Source organism: Adiantum capillus-veneris, chromosome 24, assembly GCF_014529385.1.
Source record: "Adiantum capillus-veneris isolate H3 chromosome 24, ASM1452938v2, whole genome shotgun sequence".
NCBI classification, from domain to species: Eukaryota; Viridiplantae; Streptophyta; class Polypodiopsida; order Polypodiales; family Pteridaceae; genus Adiantum; species Adiantum capillus-veneris.
The window spans coordinates 29,410,603-29,425,500 of record NC_140954.1 but is presented as its reverse complement, the minus strand read 5'-3'; the positions used below and the strand labels follow the sequence as shown (position 1 = coordinate 29,425,500).

The following is a 14,898-nucleotide window of genomic DNA, read 5'->3' as shown; positions in this document are numbered from 1 at the left end:
ATCAATGATATACTTGACCGACTTCAGGGATCCTCGTGCATTAGCAAGATTGACTTGAAAAGTGGATATCATCAGATCCGAATCGCGCCGGGAGACGTCTACAAGACAGCCTTTTGGACGACTTTTGGGTTATTTGAGTTTTTGGTGATGCCTTTTGGCTTAACCAATGCTCCTGCGATTAACCGGATGATGAATAGGATTTTTCGAGATGATAGACTATTTGTTGGCACTTTCTTTGACGACATCATTGTTTTCTCCAAGGATGAGGCAGAACATAGAGACCATCTGCTTCAAGTCTTTCAGGCATTACGAGATCACAAGTTAGTGATTAATGCGAAGAAAAGTGAATTTTTCCTACTAGAGATACACTTTTTGGGACATATTGTGTCAGCAACAGGAGTGCAGATGGATCCGGCCAAAATAGAGACTATCCGTGATTGGCCCGATTTGAAGAATGTCCATGAAGTTCGAAGCTTCTTGGGATTGTGTTCGTACTACAAGCGGTTCATTAGAAAGTTTGCAGAGGTTGCTTCCCCTTTGCATGTTTTGACACAGAAAGGAGTCCCTTTCTCGTGGGGACCCACAAAGGTGACTGACTGCCTTTCAGACAGTGAAAGAGAAATTAACTACGGGACCAGTTTTAACTTTACGGGATTTGCAGAAGTCATTTGAAGTATATTGTGATGCTTGTGGTCGTAGTCTGAGTGCGGTCTTAACGCAAGAAGGCCATCTCATTGCCTACGAGAGCCGATTGTTCTCAAGGCCAGAATTGACAACACAAATTTATGAGAAAGAGCTTTTGGCGGTTATCCATGCTCTTACTCAGTGGTAGCATTACCTACTTGGAGTGAATTTTATTGTCTTTACAGACTTCCAGATTGTCCATGTGCAAGGACATAAAAATTTGGTGGCAGATGCTTTGTCTCGAAAGCCGTCGGTTCTGGCTATTTCTGCAATTAATCATAGGAGCTTCGAGGATATGGTCGATCAGTATTGCCAAGGATAAAGATTTTGCAGACATTTTCACACGAATATGGGATGGGAGACAGTAACGCGATATTCTATTCGGGATGGCTACTTGATGAGAAAAACCATGTTGTGCGTTACACAACCGTTGAGGGAAAAGGTTATGATTGAATGCCACTGTCCACCGTTTACGGGTCACCGTGGCATTGCTACCACCTTGAAAGGGGTAGAGAGATACTTCTTTTGGCCGAGACTCAAGAAGGATGTGGACGAGTTTGTGCGCAGTTGCTTGGTATGCCAGAAGGTCAAGTTTGACACGCATAAAACACAGGGATTGTTACAACCTTTGCCCATACCCAACCGCCCATGGGAAAGTATTGCAATGGATTTCATTTTTAATCTCCCGAGAACACAGAGTGGTCACGATGGTATTGGACTGTTATTGACGGATTTAGCAAGCAGGTTCATTTCATTCCAGTGAAGAAAACAATCAAGCCAGATCACTTACCGAAACAGTTTGTGGCCCAGATTTTCAGATTACATGGAATGTCTGAGACGATCGTCTCCGACAGGGACCCTAGATTTACGAGTTTGTTTTGGAAGGCAATTTGGGAGAACATTGGCATGCGGTTGCAGGTCTCGTCATCTTTCCACCCACAGACTGACGGGCAATCTGAGATTGCCAATTCAGTGGTTTTAGATTTATTGAAGTCTTATACCTCGGATCAGAAGACTCAATAGGAAAAGTATCTACCTTTGGTGGAATTTGCCTACAACAACACGATACACTCTTCCACGGGGAAGGCGCGATTCGAGATTATTGAAGGTGCTGCGAAGGTTCCACCCTTCCTAAGCACGAAAGATAAGATTTTTGAAGCCGATGAGTACACGCGAGACTTGGACACGGCTTTTGCCAAGGTCCGCGAGGCTTTGCAGAAATCTCAGGAAAGACAGAAAAAGGCAACAGATCGCCATCGTCGCGATTTGAAATTGAAGGAGGATGATTGGGTGCTCTTAAGTTTTGAGAAGGCATGCCTGAGAAATAAGAAGGGAAAGGAGAGGCTTTTTCCAAAGCTTAGTATGAGATACTACGGACCTTTCCAGATCTCCGAAAAGATCAATGATGTCTCCTTCCGACTGAAACTACCTGACACTTGGAGGATTCACAATGCATTTCATGTAAATCTCTTAAAACCTTTTAAAGGTGATGTGCCCAAAGATGGGGAGCCTGATGAGCAACCCGAAGTGGAGGAAAACGAGGAGATCCTTGTTCTTGAACAGATATTTGTCACAATTGTGACTATGTTAACAGCAATACATCTACTCCTAGTTGCAGATACGCGAAGTGCCATGCCAAGGAGGACCCCTGCGCTTAGATGGTCACACCCCTTCGCCCAAGAGACGTGCCTCTTTGCCAAAAGCCACACTCCTTCGACGACTGGTCACACCCCTTCACTCTACGGGGGCGACTCTTCGCCCAATGGTTGTAGCTCTTCGCCGAAAGGATGTGTCTTTACGTGTAAAGTCATGTCTCTTCACCAAGAGACATGTCTTTTCATTTGTGTCTCTTCGTCTCGTATATAAGGAGCCTATTGTACTCAGTTTGAATCAATCAAACACAAAATCTTCTGAGTCTTGTTTCTGAGTTCAGTTCAAGTTTCTTAAGTCTTAATCATGAGTTTAAGTACTTAATTAAGGATTAGCACCTACAATCCTTACAATGGTATCAGAGCAAAAAAAAAATTGGGACCCGAAGCCTGTGAGCCTCTCACCCTCGCCGCTACCCTCTTCCTGCAGTTGTATGGAAGCAGAAGAAATGTGGGCTTTCCTGATGGATACTAGCTGGCGTACTTAACCTCGCCCGCTCCCGAAGCAAACATTGCCTTGCAGAAAGATGACGTGCATCTCTTACCCGAAGCTTGGGCTCACGTGCTTGCTGATTCTCTACAGGCGTGGCCCGACAGCAGGTGCTCATTCTGCGCATGCCTCTTCATGGTGTTGCCTTCCTTGGTGAAGGGACACACCCTCTCACCTCTTGGCACCTCTACCCGCTGGTGGCTGCCCAAAGTCTCGCACCCCCTGCAGAAGATCGCACCCTCTCGGACCTCTTCGCTGGTGATTGCTGGTGATTGCACCTTCTGCATACACCTTTTCGGTCCAGATTTCTGGATTGTTGATCGCTGGTGTTTTGTTTGCTGAAGTCTATGTGCGCTTTGGGATTGCCTTTCGCTGGTGATTTTCCTACGCTACACTTCACATGGTGAGTGGCCGGGCAGGTTAAAAGAGCAAGACCAAATTTTTAAACAAGTTTGGCCATTGGTTCATTTGGGCAGCCAGTGCATATTTTAATAAAGAAACCCACGAATTCAGCCCTTCCAGTGTACATAATTCAGCATCATCATGTGGGTTCAATATTTTCACCAACCCCACCCTTTGCTCTTGTCGATTGACCACCTATGGTGTACAAAATGGCTTCATCATCATCTGTACCGCTGGTTCGCAGACAAGCAGAGCCCAACAATGGTTCAGCACACTCTCTTCTCCCAGTAGCTATTGCTACATAATCAACGATGGAGACAAGATGGCGACAATAATATATCACCGAAGATCCAATAGCAGTTTTCAAAAAGGAGATGGCAGCAATTTCATCAAGCCTCGCATCGATTCACACTCGCTTGGATCAAATGCAGATGCAAAACTCTTCTCGGAGTCAACCAACAACTTCTCGGACAATACATGCATCTTCTTCCGACGCTTCAGTGGTCGACCAGGAAGAACCACTCAAACAAAAGCCTTCGGAACTCAAATTTTTTCACTCAGAGCATGGTTTCTCAGAGACAACTAGACACAAAGTATCTTCGTACGAGCAGCAAAAGTCTTCGCATGAATATTCTTGGAACTGTTACAATTCTAAGCATCAAACTTCTTATTGGAATCATTTGCAACAAAAGCAGCAACATGAAGCTTCCAAAAGATCATCAACGATATCAAGATGGGCTTACTTAGTGGCACATATATCCGACCGTAGTCGAGTACTCGGTCGTGAACACCGCGACGCTGGACAAGTTCCCCCTTGCGAGCCATGCCCTACATTTAAGTCTTTCTTATCTGATGGTGGTCAAGTCAAAGATTTATTGATCCTTTCCTTGTGCAAGAGGATCCTTCAGAGGTCTAAGAGGCAACAACTTCCTCAACCTCCCCCTTGTCAATTAAAAGCCTTAAAACTTGCTGAGAAAACTTTGGATGCAGAAGCACTACAAAAATATATGTCCTTCTCCTGGAGTTTTCTTCAACTACCCTGGGTTTTATTTAAAGAGGGAGGGATGTTATAAGCAATACATCTACTCCTAGTTGCAGATACACGAAGTGCCATGCCAAGGAGGACCCTACGCTTGGATGGTCACACCCCTTCCCCCAAGAGACATGCCTCTTCGCCAAAAGCCACACTCCTTCGACGACTGGTCACACCCCTTCGCTCTACGGGTGCGACTCTTCGCCCAATGATTGTAGCTCTTCGCCGAAAGGACGTGTCTTTACGTCTAAAGTCATGTCTCTTCACCAAGAGACATGTCTTTTCCTTTGTGTCTCTTCGTCTCCTATATAAGGAGCCTATTGTACTCAGTTTCAGTCAGTCATTCAATCAATCAAACACAGAGTCTTCTGAGTCTTGTTTCTGAGTTGAGTTCAAGTTTCTTAAGTCTTAATCATGAGTTCAAGTACTTAATTAAGGATTAGCACCTAGAATCCTTACAATATTGGCACATAAGGACAGAAAGAATAAGGGTAAAGTCAGAAGGCAGTTCTTGGTTAAATTCAAGAACTATCTTGCATTGGATGCGAAGTGGATGGAGGAGGAGGACCTAGCAAATACTCCTCAGATTGTGAAACTTTACCTTGAAGCTTTTGGTTTACAATAGTCTACTCCAAATGGAACCCCGAATTCAGCTTGGCCGGAGATCTGGTGCAGTGGGTTTGCACAACAGCGGAGTTACTCCACTTTTTTGTCAACAGATGCCTCGATTTTTGAATACTAGAGTCACTGATGTCTCTTTGAGCTTCACGGATACTGAGAGCTGACAGTATTCTGCTGTATGACTTTATGAAATGGAATTCCGGATAATATGAAACTGATTTGTTCTTGACTTGTTTAAGTGAGGAACTGATAGACGAAATGACTGCAGCATTTTGGTCTGAACGATCTCGAATAGACATGGTTGCAATAGGGATTAGTCAATTGGGCATCTATGAGGTCCTAAGTGGATCTAGATGCGATTGCTAATCGCATTGCCTATAAATCATGGTCTGAGATCCGAATGAATTTTGAATGTGATTTGTCATGTGATGTCCTGTGATGTGACTGTCGATTGGTACATGTGCTAGATGTGTGTTCCTAGTGCGTCGGTACTAACAGTCAGTGACTGTCGATTGGTACATGTGCTAGATGTGTGTTCCTAGTGCGTCGGTACTAACAATCAGTGTCTGCTAAGACAGTTTATGGCTTTTCTGTCTGTTTTGCAGGCGTAATCGAGGGCGATTACAATGCTTTCAAGAGGGGGGTATGTCACAAACAGTGACGTGGATGCCCACTATACCACACACACCCAATTTTGGCCAGGACAGTGATGAAATGGCTGCCCTGTGGGATCCCCCGAAAATGATATGAAAAGCTAACGTGGCAAGCTGTACGGCAGCTCCAAAAACTGCCGAAACTTGCCACATGGCAGCTGCACGGACGTCCGCAAATCGCGGCGCTTTTTGCGGCAGAATTTTCGATAGATTTTGGCCAGCTTTTGCATGGCTGCTTTTCTACGCAAGAGGAGAAAGGGAGAGAGCTTTTATTTTTAAAGCTTACCTTATATTTTTAACAAGCCTTGTGAGAGGTGGTGCATTATTTTTAAATGCTTTTTTATTGGCCAACTTTTAGAACAGCTTTTGGGACTCTGCTTTTGGCATCCCTTGTAACCTCTTTATAAGAGTTGTTGGGCTCTCACTTCTCAGAGCATCTGGACGCAAAGTCTGAGAGTGAGTCCCGGGCGACTTACTTGTACTTTGAGTTGCAGATAATACAAAAAGAAATATCGAAAGGGGCGCCAGTCTTTGGGGCCAATATCTCTAGGCACGGAACTCCGACGGGCCAGTGTCGAATCAATTGTGAACTGTGAACTATTTTGAAGTGATTATTTGTGGTGTCGCGGTAGATTCTTGACTTGGAGTGTCCAAGTCTGTTACAAGCTCCCTGTTCACTGGCACTTCTCCTTTAAAAGATCTCAATAAACTCACATGGAATGCATTGTGAATCTTCCAAGCATCTAGGAACTTCAGTCGAAAAGATGCATCATCGATCTTTTCTTGTACCTGGAAGGGCCCATAGTATTGCATACTAAACTCTGGCAAAAGGCTCTCCTTACCCTTCCGCTTTCGTAGGCGTGTTTTTTCAAACTGGAGTAGCACCCAATCATCCTTCTTCGACTACAATTCATGTCGATGCTTGTATGTTGCCTTCTTACGCCGTGGTTGAGACTTCTACAAAGCCTTCCTTACCTTCACAAAATCAGTATCTAGATCTTGCGTGTAGAGATCTACTTCAAAAATCTTGTCCTTAATGCTTAGAATTGATAGAACCTTTCTAACACCCTCCACGATCTCAAATAGTGCCTTCCCTATGGAGATGTGAACAGTGTTGTTGTAAGAAAACTCCACCAAAGGCAAATACTTCTCAAACTGAGTCTTATGATCAGAGATATGGGACTTCAACAAGTCCAAAACCATCAGGTTGGCTATCTCTAATTGCCCATCTGTCTATGGATGAAACAAGGACGAGAATTTAAGCCAAGTGCCTATATTCTCCCACATTGTTCTCCAAAACAAGCTCGTGAATCTAGGGTCTCTATCTGACTCTATAGATATAGGCATGCCATGTAATCCGAAAATTTGTGAGAAACAATTTGGCCAAGTGAACGGTTTTAACTATCTTCTTTACCGATATGAAGTGAGCCTGCTTGTTGAATCCATCAATGAATGTCCAAATGTCATCATGTCCACTTTGAGTCTTCGGAAGATCGAAGATGAAATCCATTGCTATACTCACCCAAGGTCGGTCTCGAATAGGTAAAGGTTGTACGAGTCCTGGGGTTTTATGTGTTATAGGCTTGGACACTCCAAGCGAGAAATAAATAGAAAAACACAAACAAAATATGTTTGTGGTTGGCTACAAACCAATGAAGGGAAGACTAGAATTTATAATTGACAACCAACCAGCAACTACACAGATTCCAGAATCGTCGACCACAACGTACAAATTCGCAAGATTCTCATGACACTACTACACCTGCACGACCTTGCTTGACCACCCGCCAACGAGATACTCTTTCACAAGAAGGCAGGTGCTTCCAATGCTTCCAGACGGGGCACACTTCCTATGTTTGTCCCCACAAAGGTGAAAAAACTCCAAAAATACCCCTTGCCAAGAAAGCCAAAACCTTGGGACTTGTTCCAGAGATTTATGCAATTTATGCTTCCAAGAAATTATGCAGAGCCTATGGAAAGATTGGTGGCTGCAAAGCACTTATCTTATTCTATTCAAGAACCACCGAAAACTTCATCCACCCAGAGTTCCTCAAGCAGATGGACTTCGAGTACAACCGGTTTGTTGGAGGCATTGAGGCCAAGCTGGCTACAAGAGATACTAGCACACTTGTCCCACTTATGCAATTTATGTTCATGATGCTTCCAAGAAATTATGCAGAGCCTATGGAAAGATCCGTGGCTGCAAACACTGCAAAGCACTTATCTTATTCTATTCAAGAACCACCGAAAACTTCATCCACCCAGAGTTCCTCAAGCAGATGGACTTCGAGTACAACCAGTTTGCTGGAGGCATTGAGGCCAAGCTGGCTACAAGAGATACCAGCACACTTGTCCCACTTATGCAATTTATGTTCATGATGCTTCCAAGAAATTATGCAGAGCCTATGGAAAGATCCGTGGCTGCAAACCATTTTAAAAAATGTAATAATGTTTTCTGAATTGTCCACCTTTTGTTGGAGGCATTGAGTCCGAGCTGGCTACAGGAGATACCAACACACTTGTCCCGCTTATTGGTGCCATGCCTGTTACCATTAAAGGGTCACACTTCAAGGCAAAGTTTCACATTATGAAGTTATGGCATTGCGACGCTCTTTTAAGCATGCCTTGGCACGACAAGAACGATACTACCATTCACATCCGCAACAAAACCATCACTTTGAACCAGATGACAAGATAGTTGTCCTTCGAGTTCAATAGACAAAACCAACCCCGAACGATTTAAGTTCTGCTTCGTATTTAAATACTTTTGGAGCACTATTTGAAAACTGTTTGATTTCTGCTTTGAACTTATTTTAGTGCCGATTGAATTCGTTTGATCCTGGTTTCAATGCTCGTTTCAATGTTGTTTGATAACCTCTAAACAATGCAGTCTACGTACTAGGGAGCGTTTAGTTGTACTTGGGACCTCTAAACAACGCACGCAATGATACAGGGAGTGTTTAGTTGTAGATGGAAACCTCTGAGCAACGCAGATTGCCGTCATGGGCACATTTAGTTGTAGATGGAAACCTTTGATTAACACATATTGCGGTCTGGGGAGCATTTGGTTGTTTATGGAACCCTCTGAACGACGCAAACCTCGACCTAAGGAACGTTTGGTTGTATTTGGATGTCTTTATGTTCTGTGTTTGCACAATTAAATATATGTCATTTGTAAAGCATTTTGTGAAGCGTATGAATAAGGTGCATCACTAATTCCAATTTGGATGAGGTTGTCTAAATATGTGGTCTTAGCCCATCAAGACATCTACTAGAGATTGGTGAGATCTGGATGTGCTGTCTAATTTTGCTACATCGGAATACAAAGAGCTCCGAGATGGATGAGATGACTGGATGAAAATTTGATTCTGGAACGATAAAATGTATGCATGTTGGTAATGATGGTCATTGGCATATATGCGTAAAGGCAGTGTATACTAAAGAATCGGATTGTGTTTTGCAAGTGTAACCGCAAGGGATTACTCTTCTTCAACAAAAGGGTATGTCACAAAGTGCTGAGTCTGCTTACCTGGCAACTCCACTGAAGGAGACCCTTTTAAAGGGCACGAGGTGACCTAACTTTGAAGACGGCATTAAAACCCTAAAAACATACTAATGTGGCAATTGTGCGGACGCCCCAATTTCCTACCACAAATCACGAAACTGTACGGACAGACCCGGATTTTGCGGTGCCAACTTTTGGGCATCAGCTTTTGCTACCTAACGCTCTTAGAGACCAGGAACCTTTAAATACAAGCATCAGGGGCTCTCTCTAGTATTCTTGTGTGTGCATAAGCAAAGGCAGAGCTTCCTGGCGGTTGTACCTTTTCTCAAGCAATATAAAAGAAATACCTGAAGGGGCACCAAGTTCGGGGGCCAATAACCTATGAGTGTTTACCGTGTGGATCTCTCTCTCTCTCTCTCTCTCTCTCTCTCTCTCTCTCTCTCTCTCTCTCTCTCTCTCTCTCTCTCTCTCTCTCTCTCTCTCTCTCTCTAATTGATTTGAAGTGCTAAAAGTTTGTTCCAGTCTATTCTTCCAGTTGGCACGTGGTGCCCTTTCGAGCTTTGAAGGCTATTCAGATTGAGAGATTCACTATTGCAAGTAAATCCCAAGTGGAGATTAATGCACCATGCCTAGACTCATCCACACCACATACAAAAAAGAGTCCTCGACAAGGCCTTCTAGGTAAGATGCAGTCACTGACTGAATTTATGCATTGTCCCATTCATAGGATTGCTTCATTTCTCCATCCTCTCTATAAGACCCAAGACTTAAATTCAAAGATTCTAAACATCACATATGCCGAGGATAAAACAACTAGCTATAGACTCCAAGTTGAGCAACTACATGAACAACCTAGGATCATCTTCTCGCGGATTGTTGCCTTGAGAAAGGAAGCTTGCAAGCTTCCTTTGACATGGTGGCAATGTATCGTAGAGGGCAAAAGAATAGAATTGGAACAGACTTTAGCACTTCAAAAACAAGTAAACAGCGAGAGAGAGAGAGAGAGAGAGAGAGAGAGAGAGAGAGAGAGAAAATCCACACAGTAGACACGGAGTGGGCAGGGTTCCACTCCCAGATGCACTTGCCCAAACCCTGGCACTCCTTCCGATATTTATTTTATATTGCTCTAATAAAAGGTACAACTAGTCGCTACAATTTGCGCAAGCTAGACTGCCAGAGAGCTCCCTCAAGGCACATTTAAAGGCCCCACGCTTTGAAAAGCATCAGTTACAAAATCTGGCACTGAAAGCACCTGCTACTTGCGAGTGGATCGCCACGTCAGCATCTCGTAAATTGCAACGTGAAATCCGAAATTCCATACAGCTGCCACGTCATCACTTTCAGGCAGTGCTTAGAACAAGTCCTCTTCACTAACATGCCACGTCATCACTATTGTGACAAGCAAAATTATGGACCTGGGTATTCCTTCCTTATGCCATCTAGCTCTATCAATGTGCTCTCAGATGATCATAATTGTCAATACCTACTACCTAAAGTTGTCTGCAGAGAGCAATGAATAGAGAGCTTAGAGCTTTCATGGTTGCAGGATTACTCAGCTGGTACATGCGAGCATAATCAAAGCATGTATTCAGGAATCCATACCAAGATCCACAATCCCTAAGCACCACCCAGCTAGAGAAAATAATTTATTATTGAGCAAAGAAGTTCTTTATACATAAATGTTATGCCTTGGGGACACCCAAGCACGTGATAAATAACACATCTTCACATGTCTTTAGCATAAATAACGGTGCCTTTGTGATAAGTGTGGATCTTTTTTCTACCTATTTCAACAATAGAACCGACGAAAGTGAAGATGGTAGCCAATTAGTGCCGTGGAGGTCGAGGCTTGGATCATAAACAAGGGGAAGTCCTTAGAGAGTGTGGATCGTGTGACAAGTCAGTGGCATGGCATGGCCACAGTATGAGAGCATACGAGATTTTGAGAGAGAGAGAGAGAGAGAGATTCAAAATCTGTTGTAGCAGCCCTGCTAATCCCGTCACAAATCGCACGACTATATAGAAATGTTGATGTGGCGGCACTACTGACTTGATGATAAGGTACCAATTTCATCACAAACTTTGAGCAAATTTCCAAAGTGGAAAATTTAGCAAATGCTTTTAACCGTTTTTGAGACTAAGGGCTTATGATATGATGCCCAGTGTGTCACTTGTCACCTCAGAATGTGGTGAGTGGTCCCACTCGACATTGTAAAACTTTGATGATCAATAAAGAAGAGATCGCCATGAGCACCCGACTTGGGGACCAATACTCTTTGTGTTAAAAGTGTCAAGTTTTCTCTATGTGCTTTTAGTTACTTCCAGTTGCACGTGGTGCTCATCGATTATAATGTCAGAGCTCAATATTTCTCTTGTTCTCACAAGAAGAACGATAACCTATGATGGAGGTAAGACCTCATCCAGCTACTACAGAGGGCACTAAAAGCAATTCTCACCATCTTCTCACTTACAATATTCCTACAACTTCTAGGGGCCAAGATTATTTAGTCCATTTGGTTCGATAATAACACATTGTTAGCACTTCTGAACAATATGCACAGTGTGTGAAGGCAAAATTTTCCACAATCTCTATGATATCTCGGTTTGTACTTTACCATGATACCCGAATAATTTTCCACATAAGAATTCTACTTCTACTACTCTTCCGACTATTCCCCATCTATTCCACCGATTCCCATCGGTCACTTGACGATTCAAATGCCTTATTATACAATCAGATCCAAAATTCCCCAAATGTCAAAGACAAAATGATCGAGTCCATCTCGATCTTCTGTTGATCTCTGACAAAGAAGTGAAGTGGCTCCTCTCTTGTGCGACACATACTGCACCAGCCTCGACTCGCTCAATCGATGTGCACTAATGGAATAGCCGTGGAGAAACCAAAAGCCTCAAGGTAAAGCTCTAACAAATAAGGGGCATCTAGCCAGTCCTCCATCTCCATCTACTTCGCATCAAGAGCAGGGTGGTTTGTAAACTTGACCAAGTATTTATAAACTAGCTTACCCTTCACTTTGCTTAGGCATTGAAGCGCACTTGCTAAAAGTCGGAAGTTTTGGTGGCCATTCAAAGAAATAAACATGGAGGCTGATGCTTACAAGAGACGATTCGATATGGAAATTTTAGAGGTGTCATGGCAATCTCGCTTGGGATGCATGTGTCACAACCCAATGAGTAAGTAAACTCTCTTGTACCCTTTTGTTACAAAGCGATTTTATTGTTCTTGACATTTCCAAAGTTTTTCTTTAGATAAAATAATGCTACATGGAATTTAATCCAACTAAATTATAACGCAATATGTAAGCTACCTCTTTGGGTGGCCACAAAGTAATGGCAAACCAACACACTGGATTGGATAAATAATAGTTCACAATTCCTCCTAGATGTGCCAATTCCCCATTGGTGCTCTCACACAAGCTAGATACAACTATGTTATTTTGAAAATTTGAGGATGTTGTGGGATCAAGAAGACTTGTTAGATACAAGGTACCTTGCCCGAGCAGCTTATCTCTATGCTTCTATTAGAAAGCATGAAAAATTGGACTTGACCGATACTGGTAGTTAACTACAAGTTGACGGATCATGCATGGTACCTTGGGGGCCACTCTTCAAGAAAGCATGCACATGGATGAGGGTCATTGGAGAGTAAACGGGATGAGGGCCCTAAGTATCTTCGCTCCAACGCTATGCAACGAGTATAAGTGTTACAAACACGTCAATATATGCTTGTGGGGTCCGGATGAGAGGACTCTTGCATTCCTCCAAAGAAGGGTAGGGGTCAAGATTAATGCTTGAGCCACAAATTATCAATTATAAATCTGTTCATGTTAAATGGCTTGGCAAACTATTCGCAAATACTCATTGGAGCTCTCATTGCTATCAAGAATGGAGACTGGAAGACGACCTTGTAACATTGAACATCCATCGCTATCCGTTCATGCTTTGAATGGCTTGGCAAACTATTCACAATACTCACTGGATCTCTCATTGGTATCAAGAATGGAGACTACCAGACGACCTTGTAACATTGCACAACCACCGCATTGCACCCACATTCAGAATGTGAGGGGGGATGTCAGCGGGTTCATCTACTGTATGTCGGTCATGGTGAGTGTGTAAACAATATAAATTCATCAATATTCTAACGTTTACGGAACCTTGAAGTGTTCTGTAGCAAATAATTAACCCTCAAGCTATTGCAGCATGTACAAAAGAGGCAGGAAAGCTGGACTATGTGTTCACCCTGTTTTACTGCTTTCATTATCACAAAAAGAAGGGATCATGCCACCATAGAGAAAGAAAAAATCAAGCTGATCAACTGCACTCTCAAAGGAGAGAAAAATGACAGAGGGACTTACATGTCCAGTCGCATTTGCTCCAAATTTCATCGATGCCTGAATGCCGTCTGCTTCTGCCTGCTTCAGCTCCTCCAGGATCTCAGGTTGCAGTCGTATGAGCATAGCAAATGGCCGACCCATAGTACTTGGGTGAGCGAGGAGTTGAAATGACTCCTCCCGGGCACTTCCACTACCTCCATTACCTGCACAAAGGGATCCAATAGCATCCCTTCCTTGACCTAGAGAAGTCTTTTTACTTGAGGCTGGCCCATGCCGCAAAGGCAGAAGCCCTCGATTTTGAGGAGGACGAAACTGTCCACGACCTGTCCCCCTAGGGAACTTACTGCCTGAGGACATGGTGAGGAGGCCTCTGAAGCACTAAAATATTAAACACATTCTGCTCAATCGAACTGAAACTGATGTATGCAAGGAATTTAGCACCACAGATACTGTCTGCAAAAAACCTTCACACTCATCATCCTGCGACTGGCTCATCCTTGGCCAATTCTTTAGATGATGTTACTTTGATTGAGCATATGATCATGCTCCACAAGGTGCTTTCCAGCTGACAGTATCCGGTGGCAATTAGCGAGGACACCCAAGGTGTCCAAAATCAGTTACTAATTTCTTATTTCTTCCAGAGGCAGGGTGCCAGGTTCTACAAGCAATGCGATGATACAAAAAATTGGCCCGCCAATGCTGCTGGATTGATTGAAAAATCAAAATTTTGGTGTTGACATACTCCTTGCAAATTCATACGAAGCAGGAAATAAGGCGATCCACGGGAAAGATTGGCATTTCATCTGATTGCAAAAGTAAAGACCCATCATGCCGATGATAATCCAGTGAATTTTTAAACACCTGAGAAGCAGCGATGGAGTATTGAAGAGACGAGAAAGTGATGGCTCCTTCGAGAAGAGCAAACGAGCTCCACTCCTGTTGGGAAAACGCATCAGCTGCCCATCTCCATCGTCACTGTCTCTAAAGAAGAACGCAAACGCAGGTGGAGAGACCCATCTTCGCCTCTCGCGTCTTCTGTTTTAACTGAACAAGAAAACAGCCCCGCATTCCTCTCTCCCTCTCTCTTCCCTTTCTCAATTCTCCTACTCCTCCTCCTTCCAGCTCTACCTCGGCCAGGTTAAGTTGACCTCCTGCCTTCTAACCCCGGTTAGTTTTACCCCGCCACGTGGGCAGTCTTCGTTTACACCTAGGCTAATGCAATTGGGTGTACGCTACAATATAAAGGCTTTTTGCCTTTGCATAACCTTATCATCATAAAAGTTCGACACACAGATGTTGACACTCCATATACTCTAAATACAACTATATAATCTTCCTTATTCATGGCAATTTTGAGTAGGCTACCCTACAAGGAGGAGTCCTTATCTACACCTAGCTATTTTAGAATCAATACATCATTATGTCTTCACCTATTCAAACCTGTTTTTTGTAGCTTGCTCAAAGGAATCGAGGAGGGAAGGAGCGCATGTGTGTGTGTGTGTGTGT

General features: G+C 43.5%; 1 protein-coding gene across 6 annotated transcripts in view; it reads right to left on the bottom strand.

Annotated features, from left to right (window-relative positions):
* The window catches only part of LOC147426146 (dentin sialophosphoprotein-like protein), a 64,574-nt gene extending 50,040 nt beyond the window's left edge, over positions 1–14,534 (bottom strand). For 3 of the 6 annotated variants that reach the window (XM_086498491.1, XM_086498492.1, XM_086498493.1), the window contains exon 1: positions 13,414–14,534. In XM_086498491.1, coding sequence (XP_086354617.1) covers positions 13,414–13,749 — 336 coding nt within the window. In that variant the 5' untranslated portion in view covers positions 13,750–14,534. The remainder of the gene's footprint in view (positions 1–13,413) is intronic. The other 3 variants (XM_086498495.1, XM_086498496.1, XM_086498494.1) reach the window with 2 other exon arrangements.
* Between the last annotated feature and the right edge of the window lie 364 nt (positions 14,535–14,898).